General features: G+C 42.8%; 1 protein-coding gene across 3 annotated transcripts in view; it reads right to left on the bottom strand.

The window, feature by feature from the left end:
• ncam1a (neural cell adhesion molecule 1a) overlaps nucleotides 1-18745 on the bottom strand; it is a 308108-nt gene extending 289363 nt beyond the window's left edge. For all 3 annotated transcript variants that reach the window (XM_080780875.1, XM_080780876.1, XM_080780877.1), the window contains exon 1: nucleotides 18500-18745. In XM_080780875.1, the coding sequence (XP_080637001.1) occupies nucleotides 18500-18554 (55 nt within the window). In that variant the 5' untranslated portion in view covers nucleotides 18555-18745. The remainder of the gene's footprint in view (nucleotides 1-18499) is intronic.
• Between the last annotated feature and the right edge of the window lie 212 nt (nucleotides 18746-18957).

The following is an 18957-nucleotide window of genomic DNA, read 5'->3' as shown; positions in this document are numbered from 1 at the left end:
ACTATGTGACTGAATGGGAGTGAATAAAAGTGAGAATCGGAGTGAATGGGAGGTACTGTTACTATAGGACTGTCACTCCCATTCACTCCCATTCAGAGTGAAAGGGAGTGAATGGGAGGTAGCGTTACTATGGGACTGTCACTCCCATTCACTCCCATTCAGAGTGAAAGGGAGTGAATGTGACTGAATGTGAGTGAATGGGACTGAATGGGAGGAATGGGAGTGAGTGGGAGTGAATGGGAGGTACTGTTTACTATGGGACTGTCACTCCCATTCAGTCCTGTTCACTCCCATAGTATCAGTCCCATAGTAACAGTACCTCCCATTCAGTCCCATTCAGTCCCAATCACTCCCATTCACTCCCATTCAGTCCCATAGTATCAGACCCATAGTAACAGTACCTCCCATTCACTCCCATACAGTCCCATTCACTCCCATTCAGTTCCATAGTAACAGTACCTCCCATTCAGTCCCATTCACTCCAAATTCACTCCCATTCACTCCAAATTCACTCCCATTCACTCCTATTCACTCCCCTTCAGTGTCAAATGTCTTTGTGCTATGATATTATTTTAAACACTCTGTGGCTGACCCTAAACCATGGTCTATTAAAAATAATTGGAATAAAACATTTTGCCTAAGTCACTTACCGCAGAAGTAATTTGGCCTAAATAACGTTTATAATTGCCTAAGTTAAAATAGATATGTTCAGATATTGGCCTAAGTCATTTTATCCTTCCATGTTACATGATTGACATACACCTTTATTTGTATGTCAATAGTCATATTTTTTCATAGTTTTTGGAATTGAAATAATTAAGAAATATAATATATTCTACATTTGGCACAGTTTTTTGTGTTTCCTGAAAACCTTGAAAAAATGATTTAGGCAATTAGTTTAATAAGGTGACGATATATGGGTATATGGATTGATGCGTGGGTGACACTTGGAAGCAGCAGATCGAGGACTTTGCAGAGGAGTTAGCCACTGTGCACAGTTTGAGTATGATGCTTTCTGACTCGTGGCTGAAGTTCCAATGCCACCACTTATATTTCCCAGTGGAGGACGTACAGCAGTGAGCTAGTACAGGGTTCCATTTTTCTTCATCTCTTCTCCTGCTCATATCCCTGGACTCATGGCTTTGCTGCTGCTGCTGGGGTACAGTTAGTGGACATTAGCCGCTAAGCAGCATCTGTCCACCCCGATAGCGCTTGTTCAATTCAGAGAGATAAATGAGACATGATACTATGTAGCTTCGTGAAATTACTTTTTCCCCACTCTCACGATTACAATAAGAGGTTTATTGCTGCATATTTGATGCCAGCACATCCAAATTGTTGTCTACAAGCCTGTTACACTGTATTAAAACAGGTCATAAACAAGAGAGAACAGCGGCATGTGCATAATGGCTGGGTTGCAGCCTAAGTGTGTTTTGGTGTCTTAAGCAGCCCCTGGTGGACAAATAAATGCACACAGAATGATTCAGCAATACTAATGTGTGTGTGACTGTGAGTGCCTGCATGCGTGCCTGCGTACAGTATATGTGTGTAATAAAAAGAGTGTTTTGTTTTTGCGATGTGACTCGGCAGTGGCCGATGCTCAGGAAGCGAGACAAGATGATGACAGTGTAGTACTTCTCAAGAAAACACAGTGCCACCATAAAGACCGCTTTGAAAACATATGTCACCTTCTCTGTTGTTTCGCAGTTTATTTGAAATCTACTGTGTTTATTTTAAAGACAGTATGAGCCGTTCAGATTAGATTCAAAAGTCTTTATTTTTAACTTATTTTTAACTTTTTTCATTATAGTATTTATTCATTTTGTGGGGATTCCTCATGAATTGGGTGGTACAGTAGCTTGCTTCCAAATTCCAATATCGATTTTAACATGAGAATATAATGTAATTAATTACAACAACTCATGGTTATGTTTTTTATATTGGACAGCCCTATATTATGTACAGACAAACAACCAGGCAGCCTCATCACAATAATGTTATGCTCACGCCTTGTATGACTCAACTAAAACAAACACATGCTGTAAATCGAGGACACGTGTCATATGCCAGGTATGTGATGAAAAGCCAGATTCCATCTTTTCTCAATATCCCGGATTCAACATCATGTGTGTATATAAATATGACTAATCCGGGAATACGGTAGAAATACCTAACGATTCAACAAAGGTCTGTGGCTGTTGGAGACGGTTGTTAAATGACATGTGGTCATGTGGGCGGGTAGGGGGGGGACAAATGGCGCCTTTTGCTTTAAGTATAAGCCTCGTCACAAACACTCTGGCTGCTGCTGCCTGCGACACAAAGAAAAACAATGAATCTGGAGGTGGTATAGTCCCTCGATAGCCCAGCGGCCCCTCCCTGATGACACTTTCTATTGTGGCCTGCCTCCTTCTCTCCGCACTCTCCTCCCCCCACGGCCCCTAACCCTCCACCTTTGTTTGCTTCCTTCTAGCTCCTGGGTCCACAGAGAGTTAGCAGCAGGGTTTTTGTTTCTTCGGTAGGAGTAGTTCTTTCAAATTGCTCTCCGTGTGTATAGCTCCAATAAATTACAAGGCTCTCCTCCCTGACGTTGTGAAAGAAAAGCAGGCCAAGCATGAACGCATAATGAGAAGCATCCACTCCACGGTGTGTGGAGAGGAGAGAGCGTCACATTCGGCTCCTAGTATATAGGATACGTTTTGTTGAGAAAAATGCACACCGTAATTGCTTGGTGCTGTTCTCATCAGCATTAACTGCATACAGTAGGCAACAACATGCTCACAAAGAATATTTAAAATAAATCTCAAACGGGGAAAAAGCAGCAGAGAATGCTATTATATCGTTAGAATAATAACAGTATTGCCCTTATGGATGCTTGTTTCAACAATATCCGTACCTTTTCTGAGGCTGATTTGTGCCGCTTATACTAGTGTATACCGAATGGGAGGCAGCCACTCCCTTCAAGACATCCATGACATCATCCTTCCTAAGCACCTGCTACCAGCCAAGCATAAAAAACAGCCAGGTTTACTTCAATCGGAGCTAATTAGGGTGTGCCAGAGTGATCTTCATATGGAGAGTAGCAGCAGAACTTTAGGCCCATTCAGCCTCTCACATTAGTGTGCAGGCTAAGTTCCACCCACTAATTGGATGGTAGCTGACACATGACTTTGATCAAAGGTCCACAACCACATCGCTCTCTTCCTATCGCTGTCAGAAGAACAGCTCTCAGATTCATGGCGATGACACCGTAAAGAGGCTCCAGGAGAGAGGCTGTCAGTATCACAAATCTGCATGCTTAAAGACCACTTAAAGTAAACCCCAGCAACTTGTCTTGTGGGGGGGGGGGGGGGGGGGGGGTTCGCAGAAAATAGAAGCGTCATAAGCTTGTAGATCGGCCATTTTTGATGCAGAGACAAAAAACAGATAATACACTAGGCCCTGAGGGTCTATGTGGAGTACATCAATCACCTGAGTGCTGTTTTCAGGGGTCAGTGTCAACAGACGTTGGTCTGACTCACCCCATTATTACTAACCCTATCCCTAACCGCATGCGGACTAATGCACCATCGGAATTACAAGCAGATCCCGTACGTTCCCTTTAATTGTCCACACACACACACACACACACACACACACACACACACACACACACACACACACACACACACACACACACACACACACACACACACACACACACACACACACACACACACACACACACACACACACACACACACACACACACACACACACACACACACACACACACACACACACACACACACACACACACACACACACACACACAATATCACTCCAAACCTTGTTCACGGTAATTGCGACTGCAGGTCGCATTTACTATGGAATGATCGTGCATTTCCCGTCAGGATGAGATGTGGAGACCCTGATGTCATAGTAAATGTGACCTGCTGTCACAGTTAAGCCCATATATGGAGATCCCTGATGTCATCAATATTGGCCAGCAACTCTACATCTGACCTCAAACCCTTAAATCTCATATGGATATATGTCAGAACCTGACATTCCATATGTTGATCCTTCCCCCATCCATCCTTCCTCTTCAATGTTTCTCTTTTGACTTATACCTGTCCATTAAAATTTCAAACTCTAGACGGGCCTGCCCCAAAGTTAATAGTGCAGCCCAGCAGCCGGCGAAAACTAGAGTTCTCACCAGGCCCGAAAATTAAGGCCCGGCCCTACCTGGGCCCTGTACACTCAAGAGAATGTCCCCGCTACCAACCTTAGATCTCCATATACTGTATGGAGCTGACCTGTTCTGACATTCCATATGTTGATCTGACCTCATCAAACACTGTACATTCCAATCATTGGAACTATCATTCCAATCTGCAAAGTAAGTTAAAGGCTGTATCACCTCAATATTAATTAATTTAGGCTGCCTACGGCGACTAGCAATGTTTTATTGGAGAGTGCTACATAATGAAATTATTGCCTGGCGGCAATATTCATTTCTTCGAGCTTTGTGAAATTATAATTTGCCGTCAAATACTGTTCCCCGTTAATATGTTTTCCTTTGTAGTCGAATTTAGTAAATGCCGTTTGCTCATTTCTCTGCTCACAGCTACTTGTAAAGAACTTCAGGTGAGCAGGTTCTCAGGTTCTGTATGTCACAACATGTGTGGCATTGTGAAACGAGACTGAACCAATCTGGCCATTATGAAGTATAGCTATTGCATTATGGCCCAGTATATTAGAAGCAAGACTGCAGAACATTGAATAGAAATAAATCACAAGCTTGAAGCTCAGGAAAATGGTTTCCACTTTGTGCATGTTGTAAACAACACAGCCTGATACATACTGTAACGCGAGTATCTTAAAGAAAATACGTTATTCAAAACATCCATTGGTATGGCTTGAAAACATGGCCAAGCGACAGAGATGCTTGCAAGGACGCACACAGACAGCTGTGCCAATATTGGAAGTAAACTACAGTACTGTAAGGAATACTGCACATATTGCCATGTTCCCATCTCCCAGAAGACACAACTGTTGTTCTGTACACACAGGCAGCTGGCTGCAGCTTGGCACCTGAGGAAGGCATCCAATCAGTGGCCGAGGATCAAATCCCTATGCAGGATGAGCTAACTGCAATTGCTGGGCATTACGTCACTGAGCTGAAAACACACGGCCACGTCTGTTGTAGTACCAACACAAACACCTTTTTTCTTGTTTTCTTGTTTGTTTTTGTTGCTCTGCAGGGAGGCACGCTGTAGGCAGGGTAGAGACTGTAGTAGATAGATAGCCAGTCAAACAGCATCCTCATTTGTACAATTCATATATGAACTGAACATGAACACTATCTCTATTCTGGGCATGTCATAATCCGAAGATTCCACTAAAATAGGCTAACATTTGCCAAAAGTATCTGTTCTAAAAGATTGCAGAACAGCTATTTTCGGTTTAGGGATTTGTTATAGAGGGTAACAATGTAGTATGTTATGTTTTAGTGGTCAAGTATTGCCATCTCTGTAATTTGCCACAGGGGGTTCAGATTGGTCACAAAGCAACACTTCAGTATTCTTATTTTATTTTATTGTTTTCATTCTCATTCATTTAACCACTTAAAATGTATACTTCAGTGGCCAGGGTCCCCAGGGGTCTGTACTCATTTCTTTGGCCTTTTTCCCTTTGAGTATGCTGAAAATGTTAAGCTCACAACGCAGTACATTGGCTATTTCTGTCTGATGTTAGCCTATTTTCACAGAATGTTGGCCTACTATGACTTGCCCAGAATAGGGACGCTAAGGTTCATGTGGGTAACCAGGGTAAAACCACACTGATATTTCAATCTCTTTTTCTAGAGGGCCAAGAAGGCAGCATATATATTTTTACATATGAAAACATTCAAAACAAGAATACAAAATGAAAACTAAATATATTTAAAAACATCAGCACTCCTTGGCCAAGCAGGAGTCCAGTTTGTTCATTAAAACAATCAATTCTAATTAGCGAACACCAAAAATATTGTTGTTTGGTGTTTAGAGATTCCAAGTGAATGCGGCACAGCATAGCTGAAAGAAAGTTTCCCAAATTCTGTTCTCACAGCAGTGGGAACATGATATGACATCATCATGAGTCATGAACTCAACTCTTTCAAACTGGTACATACTGATATTCCAAACATACAGAGGCACACACAGACAAATGAAGCACACTGCATTAATGCTCTGGCGTGTTGTTGTTGTGACATCACACTTTGCTGCCATAAAGTCCCATGAACTCTAATGGGAGAAAGCAGCCATAAGAAATACATACACTGGACAAAATGACCGCAACGTCGACATACCGTGATGATTTATTCATGGTCTGCCAGGTGCAGGCTTTACAGGGGTCCCAGCAGACATCAGGCTCCCCTGGCCAACAACACAATCTTGTGCCATCTACTTTCTCTTAGAACTGACCTCTCAGACGCTGTGTCTGAGAGGTTACACTGATGTGTAAAAATGTAAGAAAAAGTCACTTCAGTGGTCTTTTAACTCATAGAATGCTGAAAGCGTTTTTAAACGTTTTATTATAGCCAAGCGCAAGAAGCGCATAACGTTTTTATACGTTTTATGGTCCAAAAAACGTTTTTTTATTGATTACAATAGTTCAACTATATTTGCGCCCGGACAACTCATAATGTAACACCGATCGGCTCTAAAAAGAGTTAAAACCCCCCCCTGCTGAAAAGAGGTGTTGGTCTGAGAAGCGTCTGGCACCGCCTATTGGTTGGTCTATGCGAGGACGTACGACGTATTGGAGACGGCCGTCCGGCATAGACCAACGCAGATGTCAGGGGATCTAAAATGGATGGGACAATGCTCTTGTTTGTGTGAATACACTCGATTCCCCCTCCCCTCCTGTTTCTACATGGTTTCTCCCGAGGGAGAATGGTGGGGGGGGGGGTCTCTTCCTCTTGGATCGCATTGGCAGTTCCCCCCCCACTCCCGAGTCCCCACTGCTTTCAACTGCAAGGCTTGCACTCACTCTCATTCTCGGAACAAGATACAACGCGATTTGCTCTCTGCCCGTATATAAACCTGCAACGATCGGCATTTGATTTCATAACGTAACGTTTGCCAGACACATGTGGAGTTAGTCATGGACAGATTGCACATCATTATCGAGGGCCCGCCATGATACGTTGGTCGCTGATCGCAAGCCGTACTGCTGCTGCGCTGCTCGCATCCAACCATCCAATCCACCCCCCTTTCTCGTTACAACAGGCTATTATAAACTCACCGTCGAGCAGCCTGCCCTGCACCTAATGTGATAAAATGAACGGCAGGACAAAATCGGATCGATTATTATCTGTCTATCAGCAACATACGGGTGTTTGTCTTGCAACGACAGGTGGTGCTTTCTCGTTTTTTTTCTTCCAAATACGTTGACGTACGTGCTGCTGCCGCATCCATCTCGTTGTTTTTCTTGTTTTTTTTCCCAAACATGTCCAGACACAATCCGATCCAGTCTCGCGTCTCACCTTATAGATACGCGAGACTGGATCGATGAGGTTAGTGGTATGTCTGGACATGTTTGGAGCGGCACACGACAATCGACAATAATGTTGATTATGCAAGATCATTTCCTCAAAGCCTAGTTGCCCCCCCCCCCCCCCCCGTTACTGCGATTGTTTGTAGCTCGAATCACAGAATGAGTTCAATGAGCGTAGGGAGAGGGCACATATGGGGCTACGATTGAAGAAAGTTTCCAAGTCCGTTTTATGATCAGATAATGTGCATCAAGACTCTCTGCTTTCATAAGAAAAAAACTAATACTGTAATTGCGAATGCAATGAGCACTTACTATGAGACCTAGCAGATCACGTCTGTCTGTCTGTCTGTCTGTCTGTCTGTCTGTGTGTGTGTGTGTGTGTGTGTGTGTGTGTGTGTGTCTGTCTGTCCCGCTTACTGTATATGTGGACCTGGCCCTTTTGTGCCCATATATGGAGCTGAGTGATTTGTGAGTCATGGTGACATGAGTGTGATGGCGTGGTCCTGCTTTGGGGACTCCTTATATGGTTATGGCTGAGTCATGGTGACATGAGTGTGATGGCGTCTTTTGTGACCATATATGGAGCTGGCGTGGTCCAAGCACTAACTATGACACCCTGCAGATCATGTCTGTAATTTATTCTAATTGTTATTGCAATTTACGATCTGCGTTCGCCTTCCGCGTTCGCGCGTCTTACTCGTAATAATAAAAATCACACCCCTGTGAAGTGAGCAGTGCAATGTTGTGAAGTGAGCAGTGCAACATTGCACTGCTCACTTCACTGGGGTGTGATTTCTATTATTATTACAGTATTAGTATTTTTCTTATGAAAGCAGAGAGTATTCTGTTTCATACGGTATATAGTATGTACATGTCGCTATAGGCCTTATTTTGTGAATATTTAGTTGTTAGGTCCATGCTCTCTAAAATTATCTTTTTCAGAGAACTTTAGAGATGGCATGGGCCTGAATAACTATTATTCACAAAATAAGGCCTATAGCGACATGTACATACTATATACCGTATGAAACAGTCGACTCTCTGCTTTCATAAGAAAAATACTAATACTGTAATAATAATAAAAATCACACCCCTGTGAAGTGAGCAGTGCAATTGCACTGCTCACTTCACAGGGGTGTGATTTTTCTGGGTGGTATTTTTCTTATGAAAGCAGAGAGTCTACTGTTTCATACGGTATATAGTATGTACATGTCGCTATAGGCCTTATTTTGTGAATAATAGTTCTTCGGGTCCATGCCTTCTCTAAAGTTCTCTGGTGGGCGCAAGCTGCATTCAATAGCCAATTAGTGACAAACTGTATATGTGTACAATGTGTACTGTTTTCCTCCTAAAAGTAGACATTCAGGGCTTTCATTCGGTATATGGTTTGTATAGGATATTATTTGTGCTCAATTTTATATCGGTCTTTTGAACTAAAAAAACTGAACTGAAATGTCTGTCAACTTCAGGCCTCCATATCTCTGTTGTTTTTTTTCACAAGCAGCGTGCAGGCAAAAGCAGGTGTTAGAAAAAGGTCAATATCTCCAGAATGGAAGATGGTAGAATCATAATTTTTTTTTTAAATTGAAGTGGACAAGTTGGGCTTTCTTTTTATTTATGCGATTGTGATTCTCGCTATAAGAGGCCCCTCGCTGTGGGCCCCCCAAAAAGTTCAAAAAGCCCATGTTAAGCCTTCAGCACCAGTAAGCCAGGGTCCGCTAGAACCTGTAGCAGTCTATGTGTTAAGATGCCATTTGGTAATGAGCGTTCTTGGAATACAGATTAGGAGGAGGTGACGACAGTCAATTCATCTGCTCTGTAAACTCTAGAGTGCCGGAGGAAAACAGAAGACAGGCACTAATGGCTGCATCATCTTCCATTTATTGAGGGAAATTAATGGGAGATAATTGATCAGTTAGCGTTGGTATTCTGTTTGTTTTGATGCAACGGCATGGTTTAGAAGAGTGGGAGCTGTGCACACTGCACCGTCGTCAAGGTTAAATAAATGGTCAAGTAAATAAGAGTGTAAATAAATCAATTAAGTGCTACTAACTTAGTAGCTAGGATACCAGGTAAAAAAACATCAAACCTGAGCATCTGTCTAAACAAGATGCTACAGTATCTCAATAACGATTGCATCTCTGTGCATGATGTCCATCTAAACAAGACTACAATACAAATATGTCAACATGTAACAGACACCTCACCTGCTGTATAATGACATGCCCATACCCCCCATACAAAAAATACAAATACACCACACAGCTATGGTTATGCACCAGGAGCACCTCCCAGGCAAAAATAGTCAAGACAGCATGACCCTCTTTTTTTGCAATACACAGTAATGTGTGTCCCTGGGTCTTACTCTGTGTCTGTCTGAGCGCTCGCGCTCGCGCACACACACACACACACACACACACACACACACACACACAACACACACACACAAGGAAGGAGGGCTTGCACAGTACAGTACAGTACAGTCCATGGATTTTGTCTTCTGAGCAGTGGCAGTGTAACCTGACGCTGCCAGATGAGGGCGGTATTGCGGAAACATATTCCCCAACACAACACTCATCTGGGATCTCTGACGGAGTTGAGCCCTGAGTCAGATCTGCTTCGTACCGAACCAATCAGCGTGAGCTAAAGGCGGGATGCGGATGTGACGGTATATAGACACGTCGATATGATTGGTTGTGTTTGCACGCCCACACGGTGATAGACAGACGCTCCCATCCAATCATCTACCATGTATCTTGAAAAAAAGGAACAGCCCCGTCATCGAATTTGCTTCCGCGATCCCAGATCCAAATAAGCTGTGAAACAAATTTGTGTAGCAAGCTTTTTGGATCTGGCAGCGTCAGGTTAGTGGCAGTGCTGCTCATTCAGACAAAAATCACACACGTGTGAACTGAGTGGTGCAATCCCCCCCCCCCCCCTCTCCCTCTCCCTCTCCCTCTCCCTCTCTCTCTCTCTCTCTCTCGCTCTCTCTCTCTCTCATTAGAGACACAGCACTACCCCTCTCTCTGTTTCTGGCGCCCCCTACTTAATAAGTCACATACTCGTGCTCATTCAGGTACACAAACAGGTACATACACGGACGTTGTAGGAGTGGTTGCACCACTCAAAAAAGAAGATCCACAACACACACGTTGCCAGAGGCAGTCGTCCAACTCATCCAAGGATGATGCTCTCTGCCCGGACTGTTGGCCGCTCGCTACATCACTAAGCCGAGACACAACTGCTACAACTACAGATGGTGAAACAGCGTTTAGCATGAAGGTGATGAGATAAATAAAAACACACAGTATGGTGCGGGGGCGTTGTCGCATCTGTCTAGACGGCCACCTTTACACAACATTTTGGGAAACAAAACGGTTGTGGTTTTTTAATCTTGAAATCAAAATGTAGAAGACGGAATATTAGCATCTTCAAATAAGATCTATAGCTAAAGCAATCAGTTGCTGTGCTGGGCTGTCATCATGCTGGAATTCCACTGCAGCACATATATATATAATATATAATAATATAATATAGGCAGCTTCAGCACCAACCCTTTTCTTGGCAACCTGACAAGCAGAACTTTTCGCTGCAGCGAGTCACCAGGCGGGGCAGCATTTCTCAGTAATGTTGATGGATGAGGATGTGGGAGGTTTCTGCCAGTCGTCTCTGTGGGAGAGCATCACAGCAGACGACCAAACCAAACTAGAGACAAGCCTCACGGCAGACAACCAGACCAAGCTAGAGATGAGCCTCACAGCCAGTGTTGCCATGTCCGCTTATTATGAACGACTTTGAGCTTGTTCTTCTGTAAAGTTGCATGTAAAATAGCGGTAGTTGTGGGTGGCAGTTTTTTGGGCTCGTTTGTAAAGTGTAGTTGCTTATTTGGGCTTGCTTCATGATGCTGTTTTACTTTGAACCAGTGGTTCTAAAACATTTTCAAGGCAAGATTAATATGTATTTGTCTGCAGAAACCCATCTGAAACGATGTTGTGCCACGGAACCCCATACAAGATTTGTCTTGTTAACAATGTTTCAACATTATTTTTTATTTATTTTTCTCCAGCAATTATCAAATAACTGTATCGTAGTCGCTTCTTTAGGGCTTGTTTTCACAGATCTGGTTCCCTCACAAAAACTGACAACACTGCTCACAGCAGGCAATCAGAACCAAACTAGAGATGAGCCTCACAGCAAACAACCAAAAATAATAGGAGTAGAACGAGAACATCACACAGTGTTCAGGGAACACTGTGTGCGTTAGTGCGTTCATGCACAACCTTGGTCACAGCAGACAACCCACAATCCAATCAAACTTATTGGCCTTGAGTCAAGGTCAAAACCACTCTGTGGGGCGCCCGCTGGCCAAGTGGTCCAGGCGCATGCCACATATAGGCTTTGGCCTGACAGCGCGTTGCGTGTTCGAGTACCGTTCATGACGACCTTTGCTGCATGTCTCTCCCCATCTCTCTCTCCCTCTTTCTTGCTGTCCATATTTACTTAATACTATCAATAAAGGCAGAAAAGCAAAAAAAACTCAATCCTAAAAAAACTAAACACTCCAGTAAACTCAGATCAAACGATTAACCCATTCCGGGGCGGGAACCCCTTTTGGTGTTTTAACTAAGCATTGTGTTATACTTTAGCTATTGAAAAATAGCAGATCAGGTCTGCTATTTTTTTTAAATCGTGAAAATGTGGAACAAATCTTTGAATAGTATTCTTTCAGAAGACATCAGGCCTAAATGGCAAACTGCACATTGCAAACATGATGTGAAATATTTAGACTCTCCTTCGCTCTAATTGATAGCAGTGAGTCTACAACATTTACAATGTAGGTATTTAGCAGACATTGATATGCAGAGCAACTTGACACTACTACCTCTTATTAATTAATTAATTATCTTACACATAATAATGAGTGTCATGCCGAAACACACAAAGATTACACTAAATTCTACTGGATGTCTTCTGTAATTAATATGAATGTTCAGGAAGGAACATGACATGCAGGCCCTCTCAATTGCCCAATATCTACGAAGACCATTCTGCACTGATGGAGGAGGGAAAAAAAGCTTAATTCAGAGAGCAGGGAGGTGGGCAGTGGGGTGCTGCTTTTCAGCACAACAAACCCAAGTCTCTTTCTCTATGTTTTTTTCATGTCCAGTTCTCTATGGGGCGCCTTCAGGGCTTACACAATGCAAATCACTCTGGATGCCTATTCATGGATTGATTAATATGCAAAGACAGCCCATCCTCATCTAACAGTCAGCAGTGGGAAAATATAACGTACTGCTGCCAGCCGAGTCCTTCAGAAGTGTTATCCATATGGGTTCATCAATAGCTTTAGGTTAACTGTAGGGACTTTAAAGTGCAATATGAAATTGCATTAATTTACTGTATGTATAATGTAATCGTTTCATTATTTTCCAAAGTTTTGTCATTTTTAAATGACTAATATATGTAAAGCTGAAACTCACTTTGCATTTAAAGGGTAATTTCATGGATCTGTTTTCTTGGCTAAGTCCTGGACCATCTACCATGATTTTGTTTTTGTTGATAAACTTACTGGCACTTAGTTGGACCTTGTGAGTCGCTCTGGATCAGATAGCATCTGCAAAATTGTAATCTGGCAATAATATGGCAGTAGCTAACATTAACACGGAGATGCGTGATAAATGCACATATTGTGCCACTGTGCTGCTCAAAACAAGGACGTACTGTCCCACAAGAAAGCTACTCAAAAGAAGCAATGAATATAAAACATGATGCATCATTTCCAGAAATCTGCACTTTCACAAAATGAATGCAGAACTATGTGCATCTCTTTTATAAAGTCTGTAAGAAACTAAACTGCATTTCACACCCTCTTTTCCCTTTAGCTTTGTGTGTGTTACACAAACAATCTGTACTTTCACAGAAATGAGTGCTGAATATGTGCATCTCTTTCATAAAGCCTATAAGAAACTGCATTTCACACCCTCTTTTCCCTTTACAATTATGTGTATTACACAAAAGATTAGATATCCTTTAATTCATGCTAATTTTAAGTAGACTGGAATAAATGGTTTATTACCTATACTCTGGCTGAGAGATGCTTTTTATGACTTATGGGGAAGCTATCTAGAATCAGAGTTACTGTATACAATTTACAATGTAGGCACATAGCAGGGGACTCTTATCCAGAGTGAATTTAAAAGTTCAAGATCGGAATTAGTGGCATGCCCTGATTCCTAAAGCAAACAGATCATCTTCCAAAAATCTGTTGGTGCTGGTATTATGTTTGTTTTGAGACTTAAATTGTCACAACTGACAACCGTGCACTCCACATAGTTGTACGCACTGCTTTTACCATGAACCATTGTCAATCGGTAGTAAGTACTACAAAGTAACTAGGATACCAGGTAAACATCAAACCTAAGCTGTCTAAACAACATGCTATCTCAATGAAGTTCTTAGCATCTGTGTCCAGCATGTCCATCCAAACAACATACATATGAACATGTAAACCGACATCTGCATAGTAGCATCTATATGAAAATAAGGAAACAAGGAGTGATACAAGGAATGAGGAGTGCTAGGGGTTGAACTAGACTAGAGTCTGAAGAGGTTTTCAGACTGCGGTGGAAAATGGGGAGTGAGTCTGCAGTTCTCTGACTGAGGGGGGAGGTCATTAGTACAGCTTGGGACGGTTGGAACCCAGGAGGGAGAAGATGTTAGAACCAGAGTTGTGTGTGTTGCCTACAGAATAGTTAGCCAATCCCATGCACGGATGGAGTTTCTCTTGATAAAGGTTGCCTAAAAATCATATACAGTCGTTGATTATTACATTTACATGCACAAAATGATCCAGTTGTCATCCTTTGATATTAAGAGGAATGAGCAAAAGAGGACTTTGTTAACATGCACGTTTGCTTACAATCTTTCATAGAATGTACATCTCCCCCTCTCTATGAGAAGAAATGGCAATTAGCTCCGACGCACCTGTCCCTGTAGGTGTGCATGAGGACTTTTCTCTACAAAAACTGTTTCACACCTGCCTATAAACTCCAACAAATGGGAGACTGTAAATAGCCACTGTGTATTTCATAAAATATCTGTCAGAGTTAAATTTTACTGATATGAGGCGAGTGTGGCCCCCACACTCACCTCAATCAATGTTCCACCACTCATGCATATTTGAAATGATTTGACAACACAGCTCAAGGGTAGTGTACTGTAAAGAAATACAGTTAGTATTTTGTCACAATCCCGCCCCTTCGAGAGACCCGGAAAAGATATTCCCCGTTCATTTTCCTCATAGACTTTTCAAAAAGTATTTATTTAAAGACGTTTACGCCGCGGACAAAGCCAACTCGAGTTGTGCCAAATCATGACAATAAACACAATAATTAGAAAGAAAAAGAAAAGGGCAGGATACAACACTTTTTGTTTTGTTTTTCTTCTTACGAATTATTTGATCAGCCCAAAACATTGTGTTTATTGTCATGATTTGTCACAACTCCAGTTGGCTTTGTCCGCGGCGTAAACGTCTTTAAATAAATACTTTTTGAAAAGTCTATGAGGAAAATGAACAGGGAATTCTTTGCCGGGTCTCTCGTCGTCAGGAAAGGGGGCAGGACTGCGACGCTCTATTACTCAGTGGATCTGCACAGTTGGCAGTAATGGCTTCCAGCATGACAAAGTTACATGAAAAGAGTTGGGCAGAAGATTAGTACGGGGAAAGTTGAAGATGTGGCTGTGATTAACATTTCATTATAGGGACCAAAAATTAAAGACAGGCCAGTCACTAATGGGGAAAAACTAAACCCTGCTATTATGACTCATTAGGACATCATTCACTGATGTAGGAATTTGCCATCACTACTAGAGGAAGAGAAGAGTAACTAAGCAGTTATGTGCTGCATTGAGAAGGAATTCCACTGTAATTTGGGTTAATAGTACATTTGCATATGGGGGCACCAGTGGGAAGCTGAATAGCAGCCATGATGAAGTAGGCTATAGTGCAAAATGTCTACATATGTCACTTTGAATCCTGGATCTTCACCCTGCTAGAAAGCCAAGATCTGAAGAGCAGACCTACTTCTTTTCAGGCAACAAACTAAAAAAGCCTTATAATTTTCCCTTGTTAAACTGGCTTTTACAGTTTCCCCTCATTCAAAAATAGGCCATATTATTTTCATAGTGGCTTTGAACTCGCCACAGAAGTCAAAGTCCCACATGTTAGCCATTTTGGAATTGTTTATTTTCTTTGCCCCAAAATGTTGACTAATCTTAAACTGCCTTCTTCCCAGAGTCAGCGCCACACTCAATGAGCATAAACAAGTTTCTAGACAAGACACTTAAGTTATCCTTTCCTCTCTGCATGCAGAACAGAGCCTGGAGGAAAGCCAAGACTCGGGCATTCTCTGCTCCTGGAGAAGGTCTTAAATTTGATAAGAATGTGCAGCATGGCACAGCACATTTGCCAAGCTGTCAACACGACTAAGGGGACAGACGGGACATGACAGAGGAGAAGAGCAGTGCTCTAACATTAACATGTCACCACCACTCAACGGCACAAACATCTCTGCATCGCTAACTCAAGTCCCAAACCAAACATGTCTCCCAATAAAGTATTCAAACATTAACAGCAGTCAGATGTAGACCTTTTATAGACATTCAAGTAGCTCACAAATTATTGCCCCCACCCCCAGCCCGCGAATTATGAGGGGGCAAAAGGTGAGTGTCAAATTTTCCCTCTTCCCTCACTGGAGCCAGAGAGAGGAATGTAGCTTCCACTGAAGTCTTCTCCACCCCCTGTGTTCTATAGACTGATGGCGACATGTGCAGCAGATCTCATCTCTCCCAACAACGCTGGAAATATAGCCCAGACTGTTCCAACACTGTTGCTTCAGCCTCTCACCGTGGAGGGCCAGACAAAGCCACCTTGAATGTAGTTGCGCAAAAAGAACATTGAATTTTATCCAGACAATTATTCAGCCCTTAGTTTGGGAGGTGGCCATGCCTTACTATTCCAGTTGTTTGTCACTGGCCTTGGAATTTAATTATTACTCAGCTGGAACCAGAACTGGAAATCAATACCTGTAATTAAATGGCTGGGGTTTCAAGCAGTGCATTACTGCCATTAACTGTTTAATAAACCTCTGGGCCTATCAAATAATGTGATCGCTTTCTGCAAAGTTGTACAATTCGGTTCTGTTTCTTATTCATGTCCATTTCTCTTCTGACCTTAAGTGTACTGTAGGCCTACAGCTGATAGTGGACTCTTAACAACTGAATCCAGATTTATCTGAACACCATCTCCCAACATCCCCACCCTACCACCAGCATATGACCCACCTTTACTGTAGCCTAAATTATCATACAGATTAATAGTAACAATAGGTAAACGCTAAATATGAGGGGAATGCTTGTCTAAAGCTATATAGGCTTATACTTGAACGACAAAGTGATATAGCGTAACATGAAAAGTCACACAGTGAAATTCCTTTTTGTAAATGCGCACTTTCTACGGATGTGTCAGGTACAGTATTCAGTAGCCTGAGTGTGTGCATGCTGTGACAGAGAGGAGGGAGAGAGAGAGAGAGAGAGAGAGAGAGAGAGAGGGGGAGAGAGAGGCGACGAGAGGAAGGCGAAGGGGGAGGGAAGAAAAAGAGAAGGGTCCCCTCCCGCCCCGAGTCCATGAAGCTCTGTGACTGGGTCCTATTGTTTACCACGGAATAGATAATGAGGACTCAGTGAATCTTAAACGATATAGAACCAGGGCTAGGCTATACGCTCCCTCCTATACAGCAGAATTATGATGACATTGAATCCCCCCCATCTTCAGAAAATCAATAGACTATTTATTTTTCCGGAAGCATGGTGCATTAACAACATGCTATATAATATGGCACTGCCTCGAATAGAGAGGTCCATCGCACAGAGCAGGTCTAAAGTAGTCCTCTGAATGCACACACAAGCACTGTACCTCTTTTCATTTTCAATATGAAAATAGTCCCAGTCAGAATTATAGCATATAGACCAGAGTGTTAACAATTTCAAAAATGTGTTACATAATGAAAGAAAATCCACCATTTGCTCAATGAATTTCGCAGACTGTTGTGTACACAGGACTGAAACAAAGCATCCCCCCCCAAAGGCTATACACTCCATGGCTCCAGGCTCACTTCAGCCCTATAGCCTAGTCAGTGCGTCACTGAAGGTTACTTCGCCATCTATTGGATGATCATTCAAATAAAAAGACGTGCAACCAAAAACTAAAAGGAGGGAAAAACTAAAACAAGATATCCATCCTGGAGATGGGAGTTTAAAAAAAACGTCTTTTCATACTTAAACGAGCCCTAATTAAGGGCACAGCCAAACACAGTGGACATATGTTACTGTCACAACGGGCAACATCATTCCCTGCATCACAGCATCCATCTTCTGAGAGCCAGTACACTAAACTCTACTACCATACAAGCTTGTGAATGATGAAAAAGTGCCATATGCTGTGGTGGCCAGCATTATCGAGTGGAATTGGTCATATAATGTAACCTATAGCTGCTCTCAAACTCGAGGCAAACAGAGTTTACCGGATCTCATCCCGGTATTTGCGCGCAAGCTATTCCAAACGCATGGATGATAGAAAGCGGCGGTTCAATCTAATAGTAATAGCAGGGGAAAGTAACGGAAAGCCTCTTCGTGTTAACTCTCACTTCTGTTCTGAATGAAACTTTGTTTCATAGCAGTGTTTGGATATTCCAGGACACCATACAGCTCCGATCCCTCCGGCCCCACTCGTGTCACAGTGATGCCGCCACCGACCCACCGTGGGACGGTGGGACCCGAGGCAGTAAAGGATGCTGCTGCACAATGTTGTTTTTTAACGGAGGGAGCCACCGAAATAGCCGGTCCTTAATATCCTCTCTGTATGTTTTGTGAAAGTCATACAATAAAATACTTCATGCAGTAGCCTACTGAAAACCCATACCTGCATAGCCAACGAAGAGCAGCGCTGCCCAGATGAGATCCCTTGTTTGCAGCATTGCAATCTTATCTCTCACACAATCACAAAAGATTATTCTCCTTGAAGGACGGACGGACTGCAGGCTTTCTGTACGTTATTCAACGGAGGATGGATGATAATAAATGTGCTTCGTTGTTCCAATTAAATATTCGGGTACCAGCGAGCGGATAAATGTGGTCCTCCTCGTCTCTCGACCCCGTGTACGCACGCGAAGCAGGCAGGCAGCACAATGAGTGACAAGAAGCAGCAGCCGTAGCGAGCAAGCGCGCGCGCACAGCCAGACACACACACACACACACACGCACACAACGGATTACTCCGCCCGCTCGAGTCACTTCCACGCACGCACGCGCGCACACACAGAGATGGTGATGGGGGGTTGGTATGGATATACAGAGACAGACCTATGTCAAGGCAAGCGC

The sequence above is a fragment of the Protomyctophum bolini genome, assembly GCF_963924005.1.
Source record: "Protomyctophum bolini genome assembly, chromosome: 13".
NCBI classification, from domain to species: domain Eukaryota; kingdom Metazoa; phylum Chordata; class Actinopteri; order Myctophiformes; family Myctophidae; genus Protomyctophum; species Protomyctophum bolini.
Note: the sequence above shows the minus strand (reverse complement) of the source record. Positions and strands in the feature narration are given on the sequence as shown.